This window comes from Solanum lycopersicum, chromosome 8 (genome assembly GCF_036512215.1).
Source record: "Solanum lycopersicum chromosome 8, SLM_r2.1".
Lineage (NCBI taxonomy): Eukaryota > Viridiplantae > Streptophyta > Magnoliopsida > Solanales > Solanaceae > Solanum > Solanum lycopersicum.
The window spans coordinates 67,190,819-67,207,498 of NC_090807.1; the positions used below are offsets into that span (position 1 = coordinate 67,190,819).

Here is a 16,680-nt window from a genome sequence, read left to right on the forward strand (position 1 = left end):
TTATATTTTTTAAAAAACGTGTAACAGAGAAACACGACAGACGATTTAAGATGAAGGAAGTATATTAATAGTTTTGTAGCCCATTTCTTATGGTGAGTCAATCTTTTCTTTTTCAACTTTTATTTTATATTTTTAAAAAAACGTGTAACAGAGAAACATGACAGATAATTTAAGACGAACTAAGTATACTACTAGTTTTGCAGCCCATTTTGTCTAGTGAGTCAAAATATTTCTTTTCCCCAACTTATATAATGCAATGTCTCCCACAAATGGCCTCTGAGACTAAAGTTTGACTATATTGTTATGAGTTTAGATTTCAATGGCCTTTTGACTGACTGTTGTCAAGTTGAATTATTCTTACTCTTTAATATAGTTTATAAAAATATAATAATTATAAGAATAATTAAATTATGAGAACTGTAAACATTGTACATAATAGTAACTTTAGTAGTCAACTGGAATTTGGAAAGACCATTCCAATGAGAAAAAGAAAAGTAAGAGCTAAAATTGAATATTTATTTAAAGGTTGATCTATCCATCTCAGTATATTATTACTTATAATCATAGAGTTTTCAGGTTCAACTTTTCGAAGTGGAATTTTTTTTTTAAAGAGAAGTATGTATGAAAAATTGAATTGAAAAGTCAATTTAAATTGAATTACTGTACTTTATGAACCTAACGTGTTTCATTTATTTGCGGGTCAGACATTCAAATGTATTGGTCTTTAATTTTTGTCTTAAGCAATTAAGCTTATGCATAACAGGTACATTCAACCTGTGTATGATGATATGCTAATTTTTTTTTAGTATATTTAATTCATCATATATATTTTGTAAATAAAAATTTGTTTCTATTTTCTTTCATCTTATTATTTGTCAAATGTTTTAAAAAAATGCTCTCTCTTCTTTATTTTTTAAAAATTCTTTCTTACGATATAGTTTTTCTTTGCTTCTTCCTAATCTCTCTTATTTCTTATATTCCTTTTTCTCGACATATTTCAAACTTCAAATAAAAATTGAAATACCACGAAGAAGAGAGGGGAAGAAACTGTGTACCCCATTTTAATGAATTATTTGAGACATTCATATGAATACGTATTAGCAGTTTGATTTTGATAGGATATAATATATATATATATATATATATATATATATATATATATATCAAAAGTGTATACATTCAGAATAAAATTTAATGGTGTATACACACATGAGTTTATACATACCTAAACTACATAAATTACAATTTAGTGGCGTATACATATCAGAAGTGTATACATTTCATAAATGTACAAAATATAAAGTAATTATGTATATATAATAGAACTATACAAATACAACTTAACTATGTATTTATCAAATACAACGTATGAAGCCTGATCGGGCCAAATATGAAAGCAATCAAATATGTATACATCAAATACAGCTTAAATATGTATACATCAAATACAACTTGAATATGTATACATATCAGAATTATACAATATAATTTAATGATGTACACATATCAGAATTGTACAAATATAATTTAATGATGTATACATATTAGAAACGTACAATTTCAAATTAACAGTGTATACATATAGATATACTTCATATTATTATCTACCCATTTTCTTTTACATTTCAATGAGATGAACAAAGTGATGTCAATTTTGTGTTGTATTATAAGAGAGAGATAAGAAGAAAATAATTTTTTTTATGAAAAAAAAATGTGACTATTCCAGTACACATGAATAAAAATAGTATTATCATTCTTTCATACTGGATCATCCATTGCAGTGGGCTTATGTGACAACTCTTGCTTTAGCCCAACATGTCCAAATTACACTAAATGACTTTGAAAATTGACGGTATTAAACTTTTATCCTCACTTGCCTCATATAAAAACCTTCACCGTCAAATTAAAAGCCAAAAACTTAAGTATATAATCACCAAAATGTATATGCAAGTAGCCATTCATTGCCCTCTTATTTATTTATTATTATGTAAAAAAGAGAAAAGAATATAGGAATTAGACAACAAATAATGGAAACGCATATAGAATAAAGTTGAGAAGTATTTCAAATTTTGCAAGTAGCATATATTTCCTACCTATATAATATTCAAATATACTCTAGCTACTAGAGAAAGAAAAAAAAATACTACCAAGCTTTCTCGTAACAAGTTTGTGCATTTACGATTAGTACGTACAATACATATTTGTAAATCTAAACATTTCTAAGTTTCAGCAACAAAAAGTCTGATTCCGAAAAAATTTAACAAAAGCCATAAATTATCATTCAGTTTGTGATTGAGGCGTAGTTGAAATTATCAAATCACTGGCCACGTGTTTATTTCTAGAGTTTTCTTCCAGCTACTATAGTTCCAAATATGTTAGTCCAAGTTCAGAAAATAGAACAATAAACAGATAACTCAATTATGACAAGGAATAGAATAAAGACTCACTGAAATAGCTTTACCTGACAAAAAAAAGATTCAAAAATGATAAGAGCTAGTGATGTGAGGTGTTAAAAGAGAAGAATTTTCACTGCCAAAACTAGTATAAATAGATGTCATATGAATGGCTATATCAAGTAAGAGAGCCATAAGAAACTAGAACTCAAATACCAAGAGTCAGTTTCTGAAGAATATCAATGGCGTCACTTCAGTGCCAAAAGCCAGTTGCACAACCAACTGTCTGCCAAAAAACCACCAACACTGTCACTTGCCACAAGGCGAATGAGCACCACTTGGCTGACAAAATGAAACAGATGACAACCAAGATGTTGCACCACGACAACCATGGTCAGCAATCTGCCTGCCATGGAGCCAAAACTCAACATTCAGCAGGCCATGGCTCCACTGCTATTCACGGAAATCATGGTAGCCACTGCCAGCAGACTGCATGCCATGGTGCAAAAACTCAACATTCAGCATGCCATGGCTCCACTGCTATGCATGGAAATCATGCTAAGGGACACAACACTGCATGCCATGATGCTAAAACTCAACATTCAGCAGGCCATGGCTCCACTGTTGGGCATGGAAATCATGCCAAGGGCCACAACACTGCATGCCATGGCACCAAAACTCAACATTCAACATGCCATGGCTCCACCGCTACTCATGGAAATCATGCTAAGGGCCAGATAACTGCATGCCATGGCACCAAAACTCAACATTCAACAGGCCATGGCTCCACTGCTATGCATGGAGGTTATGCTAACCACGGACAGCACACTGCAAGTCATGGCTCCACTGCTGTGCATGGAAGTCATGGTAGCCACAACCAGCAGACTGTGTGCCATGGCTCAAAGAAGGAAGGGGGCATCATGCATAAGATAGGTAGTCAGCTGAAGACCATCGGGAAAAAGAAGAACAAAGATGGACACTGCAGAGATGGCAGTGACAGCAGCGACAGCAGCAGCAGCAGCGATGATGAGAGCGACAATGAGAATTGTGGAAGGAAGAAGGTATCATCTAAATATAACCTATTGTCTATTATTGCTTCTGTATAATCTGATGGGCATTGACAATAGAGAAGAAAAAAACAGATTTCAATGTTAAATGCACCCTCCGTATTAATTTGTTTGACTGGTTTTGACTTGACATAGAGTTTAAGAAAATAATGACTTTTTTTATCTTGAGGTCTTAAGCTAAATAAATGTTGAATGTACCAAAATGTCCTTAATCTTGTGGTCTTAAATATGTTACGTGAAAAATTTAGAATTATAGAGACATTCTCTTTTAAACAGATTAAAAAGTAAAATAAGACAAACAAAATGAAACAGAGTAAGTATTTCACAAATTGGATCTAAAACCTGGACATCCACAAACTGTGAAAGGGAACAGATCTTGAATTAGTTGGTGTAACCCTTCACAATGCTCAGTTTCATAAAGATAGCAACTTTACTACGTACCCAATTTACCTTGAAGCCTAAATTGTAATTTTGCTTTTGCAGAAGGGGAGCTGCTGAACAACTAAGCTGCAAACAATCAAGTGAGTAAGAGACAGAAGCTATACCACTAATAAATTTCTGTTGCTAAAAAATTATGTACTTTAATTAAGGGGTGCTATGTGTGTGTCTCTGAAAGAGTCAGGTGTACTGAATGAATAAATGCAAATACTTCTACTGTACCTATTACCTATGGCCTTTCAAGTAATGAAATAAACTTGTGAGATCAGTTTTTCTCTTTTTTTTTCTTTTTGGGGGGTGTGGGGGTAAAGTAATCGATATTGCCTCATGGTGGAAAATGCAATGAACAAACAATGAGCAAAGACATATTTGCACATAATATCATGGAATCAGTATGAACCGATAATAAGAGAGCAAGGATAGAGGAAAGAAAGAGTCAATTCTAATGGAATGAGCATTTTCTCCAATATTTGGATACAATTTTCCAGTAATAGCACGTCAGGATATCAAAGCTGACGAATATAATTTTTGAAGGAGTTTTTAGTAACTAAGCAAGTTTGTCTTCTTTCTACCATTCAAATGAGATAATAACTAAGAAGAATGCTCAAAACATCCTGGGAACTCCAAAAACCAATAAGAAATAAGTTAAATGCAAAATGAAAATAAAAGAAAGGCTTAAACTGTTCAGGCTGTTTTGCTTTGCCGAAGGTCTATGGGAAACAGCAGTAGGAGTAAGGTCCGCACACTCTCTACCGTCCCCAAACCCCACTTTGTGGGATTACACTGGGTATGTTGTTATTGTTGTCTTTGCTTAAACTGTTCAGACTACTCATGAACGTATAAGTAAAAGAAAGAGTATATTCTATCAGATATTTGAAGGCTTTGATCCTATTGCATTTTTAGAGGAATAAAAGCAGTTACCAGATGATCATTACGACCAAAAGAAAAATGCAATGAGATACACAAGAGAGACAGATAGCTTTAAGAATGGGTTCAATTGAACCCACCGTTCTTGACTGAAACCATATAAGCATGTGTATTTGTGAAAAACACTTGAAAAGCAGTATAAATATTAAGTTCTAAACTCATATTTTGGAAGAGCCCATGAAGTTCAATAACTTCTTAATTTACCTCGGTCTCGTCCAGCCTAAACCAATGAAGAGAGAGTGTATTGAAACTAACACGCTCTGGACGATAGATTAGGGCCTAGTTGACTATGCATATTTAACCAAAAAATTAGGAATGCTGATGTTCATAAAGCCCAAACTGAAAGAGATGGAGAGCAGAGACAGAGAGAATAAGAATCTAGTAAATTACACATAAAACCTTTACTGGAGCCTAGGGGTATAACAATGACAACTGCTACTACGCCTCAATTCCAAGAAAGTTAGAGTCAGCTATATAAATCCTCACTTACCACTTAACTTCATTTAAATCATTTCATGCCAATACTATGCAAATACAAATAAAAAGTATTACAAGTTGTGTGTGCTTTTTAAATTAAAGGTATGGATCTCTGAAAGGTTAAACCACTCCTAGCAAGCATATGACCTAGAACAGACGTGCAAACATGTAAAACATATTCTCAACTAAACTATAACACCTATATTGCCCATCTTTTACTAAGTCTACATGAATCCCAAATACTGAAGGTCCTTGAGACAACTTCATTTTATGTGATTTTAAGGCTACCTCGTCCGTCTTTAAGACCTTCAAGCTTCATCCCATGGTTTCACACCAGCACATAACAGTGGACATGATCAAACCATCTCAAGTGACCTCCTCTCATTTTATCCTCAATGTGTGCTAATTGAACCTTCTTGTGTAAGTGATCATTTCTAGCCATAGTTCAAACCTAAAAGATGTCGACAACCCTCCACAACTCTCAGCTAGTAACCTTCAATTTAGAACACCAGAAAATATTCACTATTTACAAAAGAGATTAGTGATTAATAATTTTTCCATGCTTTCTGTTGAAATAGTATCTTGATTCGCCTTCATCTATTAGTCAAGATGAAAATAAGTTTCAGCACTTCTTCTCTCAAATTTACACTTCGATCTTTCTAAAGGAAATAATTAAATTATTGGAGCATCAAATTTTCAATATTTAAATAGCAAATAATCCAGCATTTCCTTTTCTTTTTTGGGTCTATTTTATATGCAAATCTTAAGTCTGAACACTACAATTTCTACTTGTACTTTTTCAAATGAAACAGGAGGAAGAAAAGATAGAGGAATCTCAGGATGGCAACAAGTCTCATTCTTACTGAAATTTTTGTAAAAGCCAAAAGGTCAGTTCATGGGCTACATTACCTCTTCTTCTTGAAGCACAATATGTGTGGTGGATGCGGTCAAAAGCTCAGCTGAAGGCTTTGGAATATTTTTGTATTTTGATAATGGACACGTTTAATATTCAAAGAAGGATTTGGAATATAAACATAAGAAAAATAAATTGGCCTGGAATAGAATAGATGCTCTTCAAAGTTTAGCCTTTGGCAGAAAAGGAGATTCAAAGATGACAGAACAATTGATGAAAAATAAGAAAAGAATCCAACCACTAATTCATGTTGCTATTGCGTACATGTGTGTGTGTATATATATATATATATATATATATATTCAATCATTCTGTGAATATCAAGCAAAAAGAAGGCAACAGTCCAGAAGACAATATCTCTAGTTTCAGTTTGATCACTCATGGCATCAGTTCAATGTAACAAGCCCACTGAGCAAAACATTAATCATGTTCATTCCTCCACCGTGAGCAACAAGATTAGCACTCCAACTAGCCAAAAGCCAGTTGGCAACAAGACCAATACTTCGATGAGTCAAATGGCTGTTTGCAACAAGACCAGCACTCCGACTAGCCAAAAAACTGTGTACAACAAAAATAGCACTCCAACAGTCCAAAAGACAAACAATGAGAACCACTCTTTCGCTGAAAAAATGAGAGAAATGTCACACAAAATATTTCACCGTGAACATCATACGAAAGCACCCATCCAGAAAGGAGGTCAGCCTGTCTGCCATGCGTCCTGTGCAACTCATGGCACTCATGCTAACCATACCCAACATTCTGCAACTCATACTACAACTAATGGAAAGAAAAAGACGGAAGGCCACTGCATGCCTATGAGGAGGAACAAACAAGAAAAATACAAGTTCAGTGACAGCAGCAGCAGCAGTGATGACAGCGATAATGAAAAGTGTGGAAGGAAGAAGGTATGATCTGCAACCTTTTACTAATCATTCAGAAGACAACTGTGTTAATAGTCCTTTATCTTCATGTAAGCTTAGTAGGACACTTCACTTGCAATTATGATCACAACTACTAAGTTTTTTCTCAAGTAACATGTCGTGAAATACATAAATAAATGTTCTCCTACATTTGAGCCCTTAACCAGAGCACATCAAAACTTTTCTTTACTACAACCTAAAATTCTTGTTTTTGGTGTGAAGAACTAAAAGAGGAGTCCTGCAAAAGATCAGCTACAAGGAGTGCAAGGATGGAAGCAACTTGAATAAGGCATATTTCATCTTTATTTCTTATACGTAAATGGTGGAATGATGTGTCATGTCAGTAAGTGTTTATCATATTGATTATGCAATGAAAAAGCTCAATGTTGAATTTTAGTCATCTGAAGAAAGAAGATTTTTTTCATTAATAAACCAATATAACCAGATAATCACATACTTATTAGCATTACCTAAATCAAACAAAAAACAAATGGGTGGTGAAAAATACCTTATGAACAGGGTTGCAGATATAATGGCCAATGACCACCTATTTTCTTTCCAAAGCTTATAGAAAACATAGAAACCCTAGTGAAGGGGGTTGTGCATATAATGGCCATACATCTTGGCTATAACCAAAACCACAAACAAATTTTCAGAAACTATTTACAGGAACCTGCTATTTCTTTAAGTGAGTATATACCACATTTGTCATACAGAAGCTTGGACCACTGATGAAAATGAGCATTGAAGTAATGAAATCATAGAAAAATAGACAAACAGGATACTCTAGAGGTGGACAAAAGAAATAGAGGCTAAAGCTTCAGATACTAATTACTAGTAATACTTCACAGGGAGCAACATTTGTACATATGCTACAACAATGTCATAGGAAACTCCCCCCCCACCCCCTCCCCCCCCCCAAAAAAAAAAAAGGAAAAAAAACTATACACTACAAGGAAGTATTCATGAACCATCTTTGCGCAAACTGGACAAAATATTTTAAACTATCAACTGTTTCTTACCATTAGAAACTTCACCCCTCTTTCGCATGATTAGAAACAAAACTTGCAATAGCATGAACAGCAAGCTTTTCAGCTTCCTCTTGGGTGGACTCAGTCAACTGCAAGTGCTTTTTGCCAATTTTGAAGGAGTGATCACCACCATCTATCACATATAATTCATTAACACACTTCATTTTCTTTCTTACAGCTTCCAGCTTCTTGAGTGGACAAAGCCCATCTTTGCTACCCTACATGAAATTAAGCCATAACATTTATACAAAATCTTGAGCATGAATAAGTTTACACTTAGCACCATCACCCCCATTCCAACTCCCAAGCAACAGAATTTATGATATTATAGTAATGGCTGAGAAAACACGACTGATTGAGCTGTGAACAATATAACAAAGTTAGCTATACCTAGCAAATTAGCAATGAGTGCACAAAAGCAGTCAAAAGAAATCATAATGAATCGTATTTATGTATGCATATATGTCGATTCAAATGTATATCTCAGCCCCACATATACAAGTAAGCATATAGCCCATCTGTAAGCAATTCAGATTTAGCAAATGTGTGTCCATTCTTGTGCCTATTAATAAAAGATAATGCCCGTCTAACAAATAAGCCTCAATAAGATGGGCCGTTTTGTCCATGTGAAACATCTACGACAAAGTGCTTTTACCTGAACAAACATAACAGGTACATCAATTTGTAACAGCAACTCATCTCGTGCTGCACCATTTGCACCCTGAAAGATTTGCGACCAGACTTATAAAAGAGATTTTATTTAAAAATGACTGTGTATATATTCAGTAAAAGATAACTAAAAATGGCAAAAACAACTATAATAATGGTAAACTTCGCATGCCATATATGCTGTAAATATATTCACTGCAGTACATACCTACATGCCTAAACAGATCCCCCTTTATAACCATCTAAGTAATGAACATCATGATCATGAACATCAAACTCAAAAAATAATGTTATTGCCTTGGTTCTTGATTTAGTTGTTCAGGTGTACCTGCACTTAGTTTTTATGACGAGCAGTCTAATCTTAATAATCAATTTAGACCACTCAAGATGGACAGAAACAAAGCACTTGATTTTGGAATAAGACTGAATGTAGCACATCATGCAAGGAACATGTATATAAACATCAAAAGCAAATTAATTCTTGACTGCAACCAATTGTGCATACATGAGCACAGCAAAATACATGTTGGAGGTAGAATCTCGGCTAAGCTTTAAAAAGATTAGACATGAATTTTCCAAATCAATGATCATTAACTCATTAAGTTACCATTATCAAAAAAAGAATCATCATTAACTCATCCAGCTTTGGCGGAAAAGGGAAAATGAAAAGTAAATAAAACAAAGGTTTACATTTTACATGCATCAAAATTATGCAATAGGAATTAGAATTGTAATAAAGATGTGAAAGAACAACAGGAGTATTATCAGGATGATAAATAACCTTTAATGGGTAGCCCAAGCAAACGATAGCTGAAGCACCAATGCCATTAACAGCTACCATGCAGCTAACCCTACAAAAAAAAGAGGACATTTGTTGCAGGTATGAATATGGAATTAAATGTAATTACCTTACACTTCATCAATTCTCTAGTGCACGAAGGCAATAAAATACTAATTCAGGCAATGCACACAAATAAGCATGGGTATGTGGAATATTATATTATATATATGTGTGTGTGTGTGTGTGTATAGAACCTTGCTGCATAGTATCTAAAAGAAAAATTCAAGCACTGAAATTGGAAAGTAGTAGAACATCCAGCAAACCAAATTTGAGCTGTAACTCGTTATAGAAGATAGGTTATCTACACAAAAGTTACTTTCTGAACACATACTGAAATACATGTCAGAAGAGGTCTAAAAAGGACACGGACATTGATGAATTTTATATGATCATGGAGTTAATACTCCATTGTTGCAGATTTCTGCAACTCTTAAGAAATGGCAGTAAGGAAATGTGAAGAAGAAGAAGAAGGAAGGAGAAGAAAACAGATTGTATTATTATTGCTGTATACAATAATGATTCCCTTTTATAGGGATCATGTCACTCTAATTGTTCACACTTTTGGAGTGGAAGTTAGTTATAACCAACTACAAGTTGCCTAACCACTTCCATGACTCCTAACTAACTAACTAACAACTTTAACTACTTATTGGACTTATGTAATTCCAATACTCCCCCTCAAGCTGGAATCTCTATAGACATTGAAGACTCCAAGCTTGTTTATTAGTCCAAGATGTTGAGCAACTCCAAGTCCTTTAGTTAGGAGATCTGCTAACTGTTCCTTTGTGTTGATATATTCCGTTTGTATCATACCATTTTTGATTTTTTTCCCTTACAAAATGACAATCAATCTCAATGTGCTTGGTTCTTTCATGAAAAATAGGATTAGCTCCAATTTGAATTGCAGCATTACTATCACAGTGCAATTTTACAGGAACTATCACATTTACATTAAGTTCTTTTAGTACTCCAAGTAACCAAGATATTTCTGATACTGCAGCTGTCATGCTTCTATACTCAGCTTTTGCTGAGCTTCTGCTAACTGTATGTTGCTTCTTGGATTTCCAAGAAATGAGTGAATTCCCTAGCTTGATCACATACCCTGTTACTGACCTTCTTGTGTTTGGACATGATGCCAGTCTGAGTCACAGAATGCCTCCATTTCATTGTTGTTTTCACTGCTAAGTAGTATTCCTTGTCCTGGACATCCTTTAATATATCTAACCAACCTCAATGCAGCTTCCCAGTGAGACACCTTAGGTTTTTGCATGAACTGTGATAAAACTTGTACTGCAAAACATATATCAGGCCTAGTAGTTGTCAAGTATAACAGCCTACCAATCAGTCTCTGATATGCAGTAACATTTTCATATAAAGGATCATCTGTCTTTGCAGTGGCTTCATCATATTCCACAGTAGTTAATTTGACACCTGATTCTAAAGGTGTGCTTGCTGGTTTTGAACCTCCAAGACCACAGTCAGAAATCAACTCCAGTGCATACTTTCTTTGACTAAGCACAATACCATTTTTTGATCTTAGTACTTCAATACCAAGAAAATACTTTAGATCACCAAGATCTTTCATTTTGAAGTTACTATCTAATGCAGTCTTTAGATCCTCAATCAAAGCACTGCTATTTCCAGTTATAAGAAGATCATCCACATAGATCAACACTGCTGCAATATCACCTCCAACTCTCTTTGTGAAAAGAGAATGGTCATGAGAACTTTGAGAATAACCAGCAGTAACTAGAGCCTCAGTTAGCTTAAGGTTCCATTGCCTAGAGGCTTGCTTCAAGCCATATAAAGACTTCAACAGCTTACAAACTTTGTTCTCCCCCTGCCTCTGAAATCCCTGAGGCAAATCCATGTATACTTCTTCAATGAGATCACCTTGAAGGAAGGCATTATGAACATCCATTTGAAAAAGAGGCCAACCATGGGATGCTGCAACACTAATCACAGTTCTCACTGTGACCATCTTAGCTACTGGGGAAAATGTTTCATGATAGTCCAGCCTTCTTGTTGATTATATCCTTTAGCAACCAACCTTGCCTTGTACCTTTCCACCTCACCATTGGCCTTAAGTTTAACTTTATAAACCCATTTGGAACCAATAGGATGTTTACCAGATGGCAAATCTACTATTACCCAGGTATTGTTTTGCTCTAGAGCAGCTACTTCAGACTGCATTGCATCCACCCATTGTTGGTGTTTGGAGGCTTCCTTGAAGTTGGTGGGTTCCACTATAACTGAGAATCCCCTGATAAAACTTTGATAAGATGGTGTCAAGAGTTCATAGGACAAATTATTAGCAATAGGATATGAACAAGTCACATTGGACTTAGTTGAAACTAAGTAATCTTTATGCCAAAGAGGAGGCCTAGAGTGTCTAGCAGTCCTTCTAGCAGGTGCAAGATCACCATCACCTGTGATATCACTGTGTTGTGGCTCCAACAGATTATTCTCTAAAGAAGTATCAACTTCTGATTGTATTGGATTGATCTCCTCAACATGATCTTCAATAGTCTACAGAATTTGAAGGTATATTATCATCTGCATGATCAAACATATCCATTTGTATGGGAACAATATGATCTATGGATGATGATACTTCTTCTGTGCTAGAATTTTTGAAAGGAAATGAATCTTCTATGAATATAACCTCCCTGCTCACTGAGATGACATGAGTCTCCAAATCCATGACTTTATATCCTTTTTGTGTCTCTGAGTAACCAATGAAGACTGATCTTGTTGCTCTTGGAGCAAATTTATCTTTTTTTGGCAAAACTGATACAAAACACAAACATCCAAACACCCTCAAATGTTCCAGATTAGGTGCTTGTTTATAAAGAAGTTCATATGGTGACTTCCCTTGTAATATAGTTGTAGGCATTCTATTTATTAGATAAGCTGCAGTTTTAACACAATTTCCCCAAAATCTGATAGGAATTTCACTGTGAAACTTCAGTGCTCTAGCTACATTTAATATGTGTCTATGCTTTCTTTCAACAACACTATTTTGTTGAGGTGTATAAGCACATGAGCTTTGATGAACTATTCCAAGAGAAGAAAACAAAACACTGCATTTAGAGTTAAAAAACTCAGTCCCATTATCAGTTCTCACAACTTGAACTTTAACACCAAATTGTGTATTAACCATCAACATAAAGTCTTTCAATATAATGTGCACATCTGATTTGTGTTGAACTAGACAAAGCCAAGTAAATCTACTGAAATCATCAACAATTGTCACAAAATACTGCTTATTATCGTGGGTAAGAACTTTGTAAGGTCCCCAGAGATCAACATGAAGAAGTTGAAAAATATGAGTAGACTTAGAATTACTTGTAGGAAAACTCAATCTACTTTGTTTTGCCATTGGACATATCTGACAGCAACTGTATGTGGAGATGTTGAAATACTTCTTAAGAGAAAGTATCTGTTCCATAACCTTGATAGGAGGATGTCCAAGTCTGAAGTGCCACAAGTCAGCCAAACTTGCACCCTTTACTGATGTTGAAGCTGAATTAACTCTTGCTCTAATACTACTTTGTAGTAGGTATAAACCATCAACCTCTTTACCAATCCCAATCACCTTGCCACTGTAGAGTTCCTGCAGTATACAAAAGTGAGGAAAGAAACTCACACTACAAGATAATTCCTTGGTGAGTTTTGCCACAGATAGTAAATTGAACTTAAAATCAGGTACATGAAGTACATCCTTCACTGTTTGATTTCCAAAAATTACTGAATTGCCTGTATGTTTCACTTGAGCTCTGCTTCCTGTTGGTAACTGAACTGTACTTGAGTGTTCATTCTTTGTGTTTTTCAATTCATACATGAGCTCTTCATATGAAGCAACATGATGAGTAGCTCCTGAATCAATTATCCAGTCATATGCAGATGATTTTGTCTGTAAAGAAACATTACCTGTCAAGTTAGCCTTGCAGTCACTTGGTTCTTTGTTATGTAACAGGCTCTTCATTTGATTGTATTCTTTCTTTGTAAACTCAGATTCCTCCCTCTGTTTATCTATTGAAGCATTGTTAGCATATGGCTTAAAATTTCCAGTATTGTTGTAAGTATTATTGCTGTAAGATCCATGTGATCTAGAACCTTCATTGTTGTTCTGGTATGATCCACTAGAATCTGATTGCTTCCTCTTACTCTTGAAGTCAGAAGGATATCCTACCAGCCTATAGCATTTTTCAGTTACATGATTTTTGAATCCACAGATCTCACATCCAATATTGTTATTGCCTGGTGATACCTTCTTCCCTTTGAATCCTTGTCCTTGTCCTCTTCCTGCCATCATAGTAAGTGGCTCTTTATTTGAATCCATTACACCTAATACTCTTTGGCTTTCCTCTTGAATTACAGTTGCATAAGCTTGGTTAATGGTAGGTACCTCACTTTTGAGCAACAAATCACTTCTCACATGACTGAAAGTCTCATTTAACCCCATCAAGAACATCATCAATCTTTGTTGATGCAAATGCTCAATGTAAGGCTTAGCATCATCACATTTACATGATGGTGAAGGCACCAACACATCATATTCATCCCATAGATCCCTCAATTTTGAATAATATTCTGTTACAGAATCTGTACCTTGCTTTAATGTGGCTACTTCTGTCCAGAGTTGATAGATCCTAGTGAGATTAGATTTATCAAACCTCTCCTTGAAATCTTCCCAAACTCGTTTTGCATTTGATGCATATACTATTGTTGTTAACAAATTGTTTGCTACTGTGCTACAAATCCATGAAAGAACCACTGCATTGCACCTTTCCCATTGAACTGCTAATTCATCCTTAAACATACTCTTCAAACAAGTTCCATCTATGAAGCCTATCTTATTCTTCACCAACAGTGCTAATCTCATCGACCTGCTCCAAAGACCATAATTCTCAGGTCCTGTAAGCTTTGTTGTGATCAATGCAACACCAGGCATGTCTGAAGGCTGCAGATGGAGTGGATGATTGTGTCCAAGAGTTGCTACAGTAAGCTCTGCCATGGCTATAATCTGATCTTCAAAAAAACTACTTCGCGAAAAGAAAATTCAAAATCGAACTAGTCCTAGTCACGCCTGCTCTGATACCATGATGAATTTTATATGATCATGGAGTTAATACTCCATTGTTGCAGATTTCTGCAACTCTTAAGAAATGGCAGTAAAGAAATGTGAAGAAGAAGAAGAAGGAAGGAGAAGAAAACAGATTGTATTATTATTGCTGTATACAATAATGATTCCCTTTTATAGGGATCATGTCACTCTAATTGTTCACACTTTTGGAGTGGAAGTTAGTTATAACCAACTACAAGTTGCCTAACCACTTCCATGACTCCTAACTAACTAACTAACAACTTTAACTACTTATTGGACTTATGTAATTCCAATAGACATCCTTTCTGACTACAACCCTGATACATAATTGAGCTAGAAACTCAACATGACTTGCCCTTTTTATTATTGACAAAGGTTAGAAGTAAGTTGTCTGGATGACATAAACTGATTTCAAATAAACAGGAGAAAGTTCAGAAATGGAAAAACTATGGTTATAGGAATAAATTAACACTTGTAGTTGCTACTTTACTGAGAAATATTGAAAAATTGATGGTTATACATGGTGTTTTGAATGCATGTAATGACGATCACCTTGAACCCATTGACTTCCCTGCCAAGATCAGCGGATGCCCAGGGTATTTAGCAGCCACCTCTTTGACAACATTAGAGTGAAAATCAACCAATTTGTCTGCTTTGGGGGGAGCCCTCCTCTTTCCACCAGACATGTCTGCAATAATCCATAGAATTTCAGCAAGAAAATATTTGATATATAATGTGTGGTTAAAGTGACCCATAAATCTTACATGGGTAGTCAAAGGTCACAACTTCAGCAGCATTCAGTTCCTTGGTCAACATATCCTTCCATCTTCATAAAGCAGTCATAAGTTAGCACAGAAGGTTTATGCTACTTAGAAAGCATGTAGCAAAATTCTAATTATGGAAAGGCCATTTACAAGTAACTAACATGCTTTCTTGAAGTGTCTGGCATGCATGGGAGAAAATACTATACAAAATCATATAACGGTTAACGAGTAGTGTAGTTTGGTTATTTCGTGTACTAAATAACAACTATGTCAATTAGTTGATTGAAGCAAATGATATGGAGTAAAAGCCAGAAAAATTGTAAGGCAGAAATTGTCATCCCTCCATAAGTGAAAATTCATTTTTCTCTTCCATAATATTTGTTTTCCTTTTGAAGTAATCAATTTCCGTTACACCTAACACACCTTAAATCCCAAATTGGCTGATCAGTTATAGAAATCCACTCTATGTCTATATCCACAGTTAAAAACTTTTTTCCAGCTCGATATCAGTCTACCGCAACCCTCCTCCTTCACCTAAAATTCGAACCTGATACGTTTAACTCGGATGGGCGGAACTTAGCTACAGTGGTGGATTCAGAGTGCCTGTTTACAGATTCATGTGAACCCAATATTGGACTATGAACTCAGTTATCATTATAATTTTAATCTGATATAGTTGTAGGAACCTACAAAATTCAAAATTTTAGATTTGTCTCTGCTTAGCTATGTATATAAAGTGTATCACATATCATGAAATCAGAATCCATATAACACTCAAATATTAATGCATGTAACTAAAAGCGAAACTGCATATAAGAGAGATGACCTGATCATCCAATCGGAGGTGGAAGGAGCACCAGCACCATGAGCAAATACCACTACTGGTGACTTCTCTTTTGAACTTCCATTCACCTCTGCTTCTTTTTCATCTTCCACTTGTTGAACTTTGATATCTTCTGCTTCTTCTTTCTGCACAGTACGTCTTCGCTTTGAAGCTCTTCGTGTCGGCATTAGTACCGATTCCGGTGGATACAATGCCGGAGGAATTGGATTTGAACTACCGGAAAAGTGATGCCGGGAATGGAATTTGACGCCTAATTTTGCTGATTATGATTTTTCGCGCCAATATT

General features: G+C 35.1%; 4 protein-coding genes across 4 annotated transcripts; 2 read left to right on the plus strand and 2 right to left on the minus strand.

Annotated features, from left to right (window-relative positions):
* Nucleotides 1-2,508: 2,508 nt before the first annotated feature.
* LOC101260459 (uncharacterized) lies at nucleotides 2,509-4,166 on the plus strand. The gene is made up of 2 exons (XM_004245480.5): nucleotides 2,509-3,454; nucleotides 3,944-4,166. The coding sequence occupies exons 1-2, from the start codon at nucleotides 2,636-2,638 to the stop codon at nucleotides 3,956-3,958; spliced, it is 834 nt and encodes a 277-aa protein (XP_004245528.1). The 5' UTR covers nucleotides 2,509-2,635; the 3' UTR covers nucleotides 3,959-4,166.
* A 298-nt stretch (nucleotides 4,167-4,464) lies between these two features.
* On the plus strand, nucleotides 4,465-7,531 carry LOC101259961 (uncharacterized). The gene is made up of 2 exons (XM_004245477.5): nucleotides 4,465-7,120; nucleotides 7,358-7,531. Exons 1-2 carry the CDS (start codon nucleotides 6,596-6,598, stop codon nucleotides 7,361-7,363), a joined length of 531 nt encoding a protein of 176 aa, XP_004245525.1. The 5' UTR covers nucleotides 4,465-6,595; the 3' UTR covers nucleotides 7,364-7,531.
* Nucleotides 7,532-7,941: 410 nt separating this feature from the next.
* On the minus strand, nucleotides 7,942-16,680 carry LOC101255819 (uncharacterized). Its single transcript, XM_004246053.5, has 6 exons — nucleotides 16,377-16,680; nucleotides 15,551-15,612; nucleotides 15,339-15,474; nucleotides 9,617-9,686; nucleotides 8,822-8,887; nucleotides 7,942-8,384 (listed from the first exon to the last, which is right to left on the minus strand). The coding sequence occupies exons 1-6, from the start codon at nucleotides 16,559-16,561 to the stop codon at nucleotides 8,169-8,171; spliced, it is 735 nt and encodes a 244-aa protein (XP_004246101.1). The 5' UTR covers nucleotides 16,562-16,680; the 3' UTR covers nucleotides 7,942-8,168.
* LOC138337657 (uncharacterized) lies at nucleotides 13,109-14,839 on the minus strand. Its single transcript, XM_069287838.1, has 2 exons — nucleotides 13,610-14,839; nucleotides 13,109-13,292 (listed from the first exon to the last, which is right to left on the minus strand). Exons 1-2 carry the CDS (start codon nucleotides 14,694-14,696, stop codon nucleotides 13,258-13,260), a joined length of 1,122 nt encoding a protein of 373 aa, XP_069143939.1. The 5' UTR covers nucleotides 14,697-14,839; the 3' UTR covers nucleotides 13,109-13,257.

Excerpts from the sequence above, each read along its gene's own strand:
- LOC101260459 (XM_004245480.5), top strand. The coding sequence starts at position 2,636 with ATGGCGTCACTTCAGTGCCAAAAGCCAGTTGCACAACCAACTGTCTGC.
- LOC101259961 (XM_004245477.5), top strand. The coding sequence starts at position 6,596 with ATGGCATCAGTTCAATGTAACAAGCCCACTGAGCAAAACATTAATCAT.
- LOC138337657 (XM_069287838.1), bottom strand. The coding sequence starts at position 14,696 with ATGGCAGAGCTTACTGTAGCAACTCTTGGACACAATCATCCACTCCAT. Across the intron at positions 13,293-13,609 it reads CTGCAAGGCTAACTTGACAG|GAACTCTACAGTGGCAAGGT; the intron begins GTAATGTTTCTT and ends TGTATACTGCAG.
- LOC101255819 (XM_004246053.5), bottom strand. The coding sequence starts at position 16,561 with ATGCCGACACGAAGAGCTTCAAAGCGAAGACGTACTGTGCAGAAAGAA. Across the intron at positions 15,475-15,550 it reads TGTGACCTTTGACTACCCAT|ACATGTCTGGTGGAAAGAGG; the intron begins GTAAGATTTATG and ends GGATTATTGCAG. Across the intron at positions 9,687-15,338 it reads GGGAAGTCAATGGGTTCAAG|GGTTAGCTGCATGGTAGCTG; the intron begins GTGATCGTCATT and ends TTTTTTTTGTAG.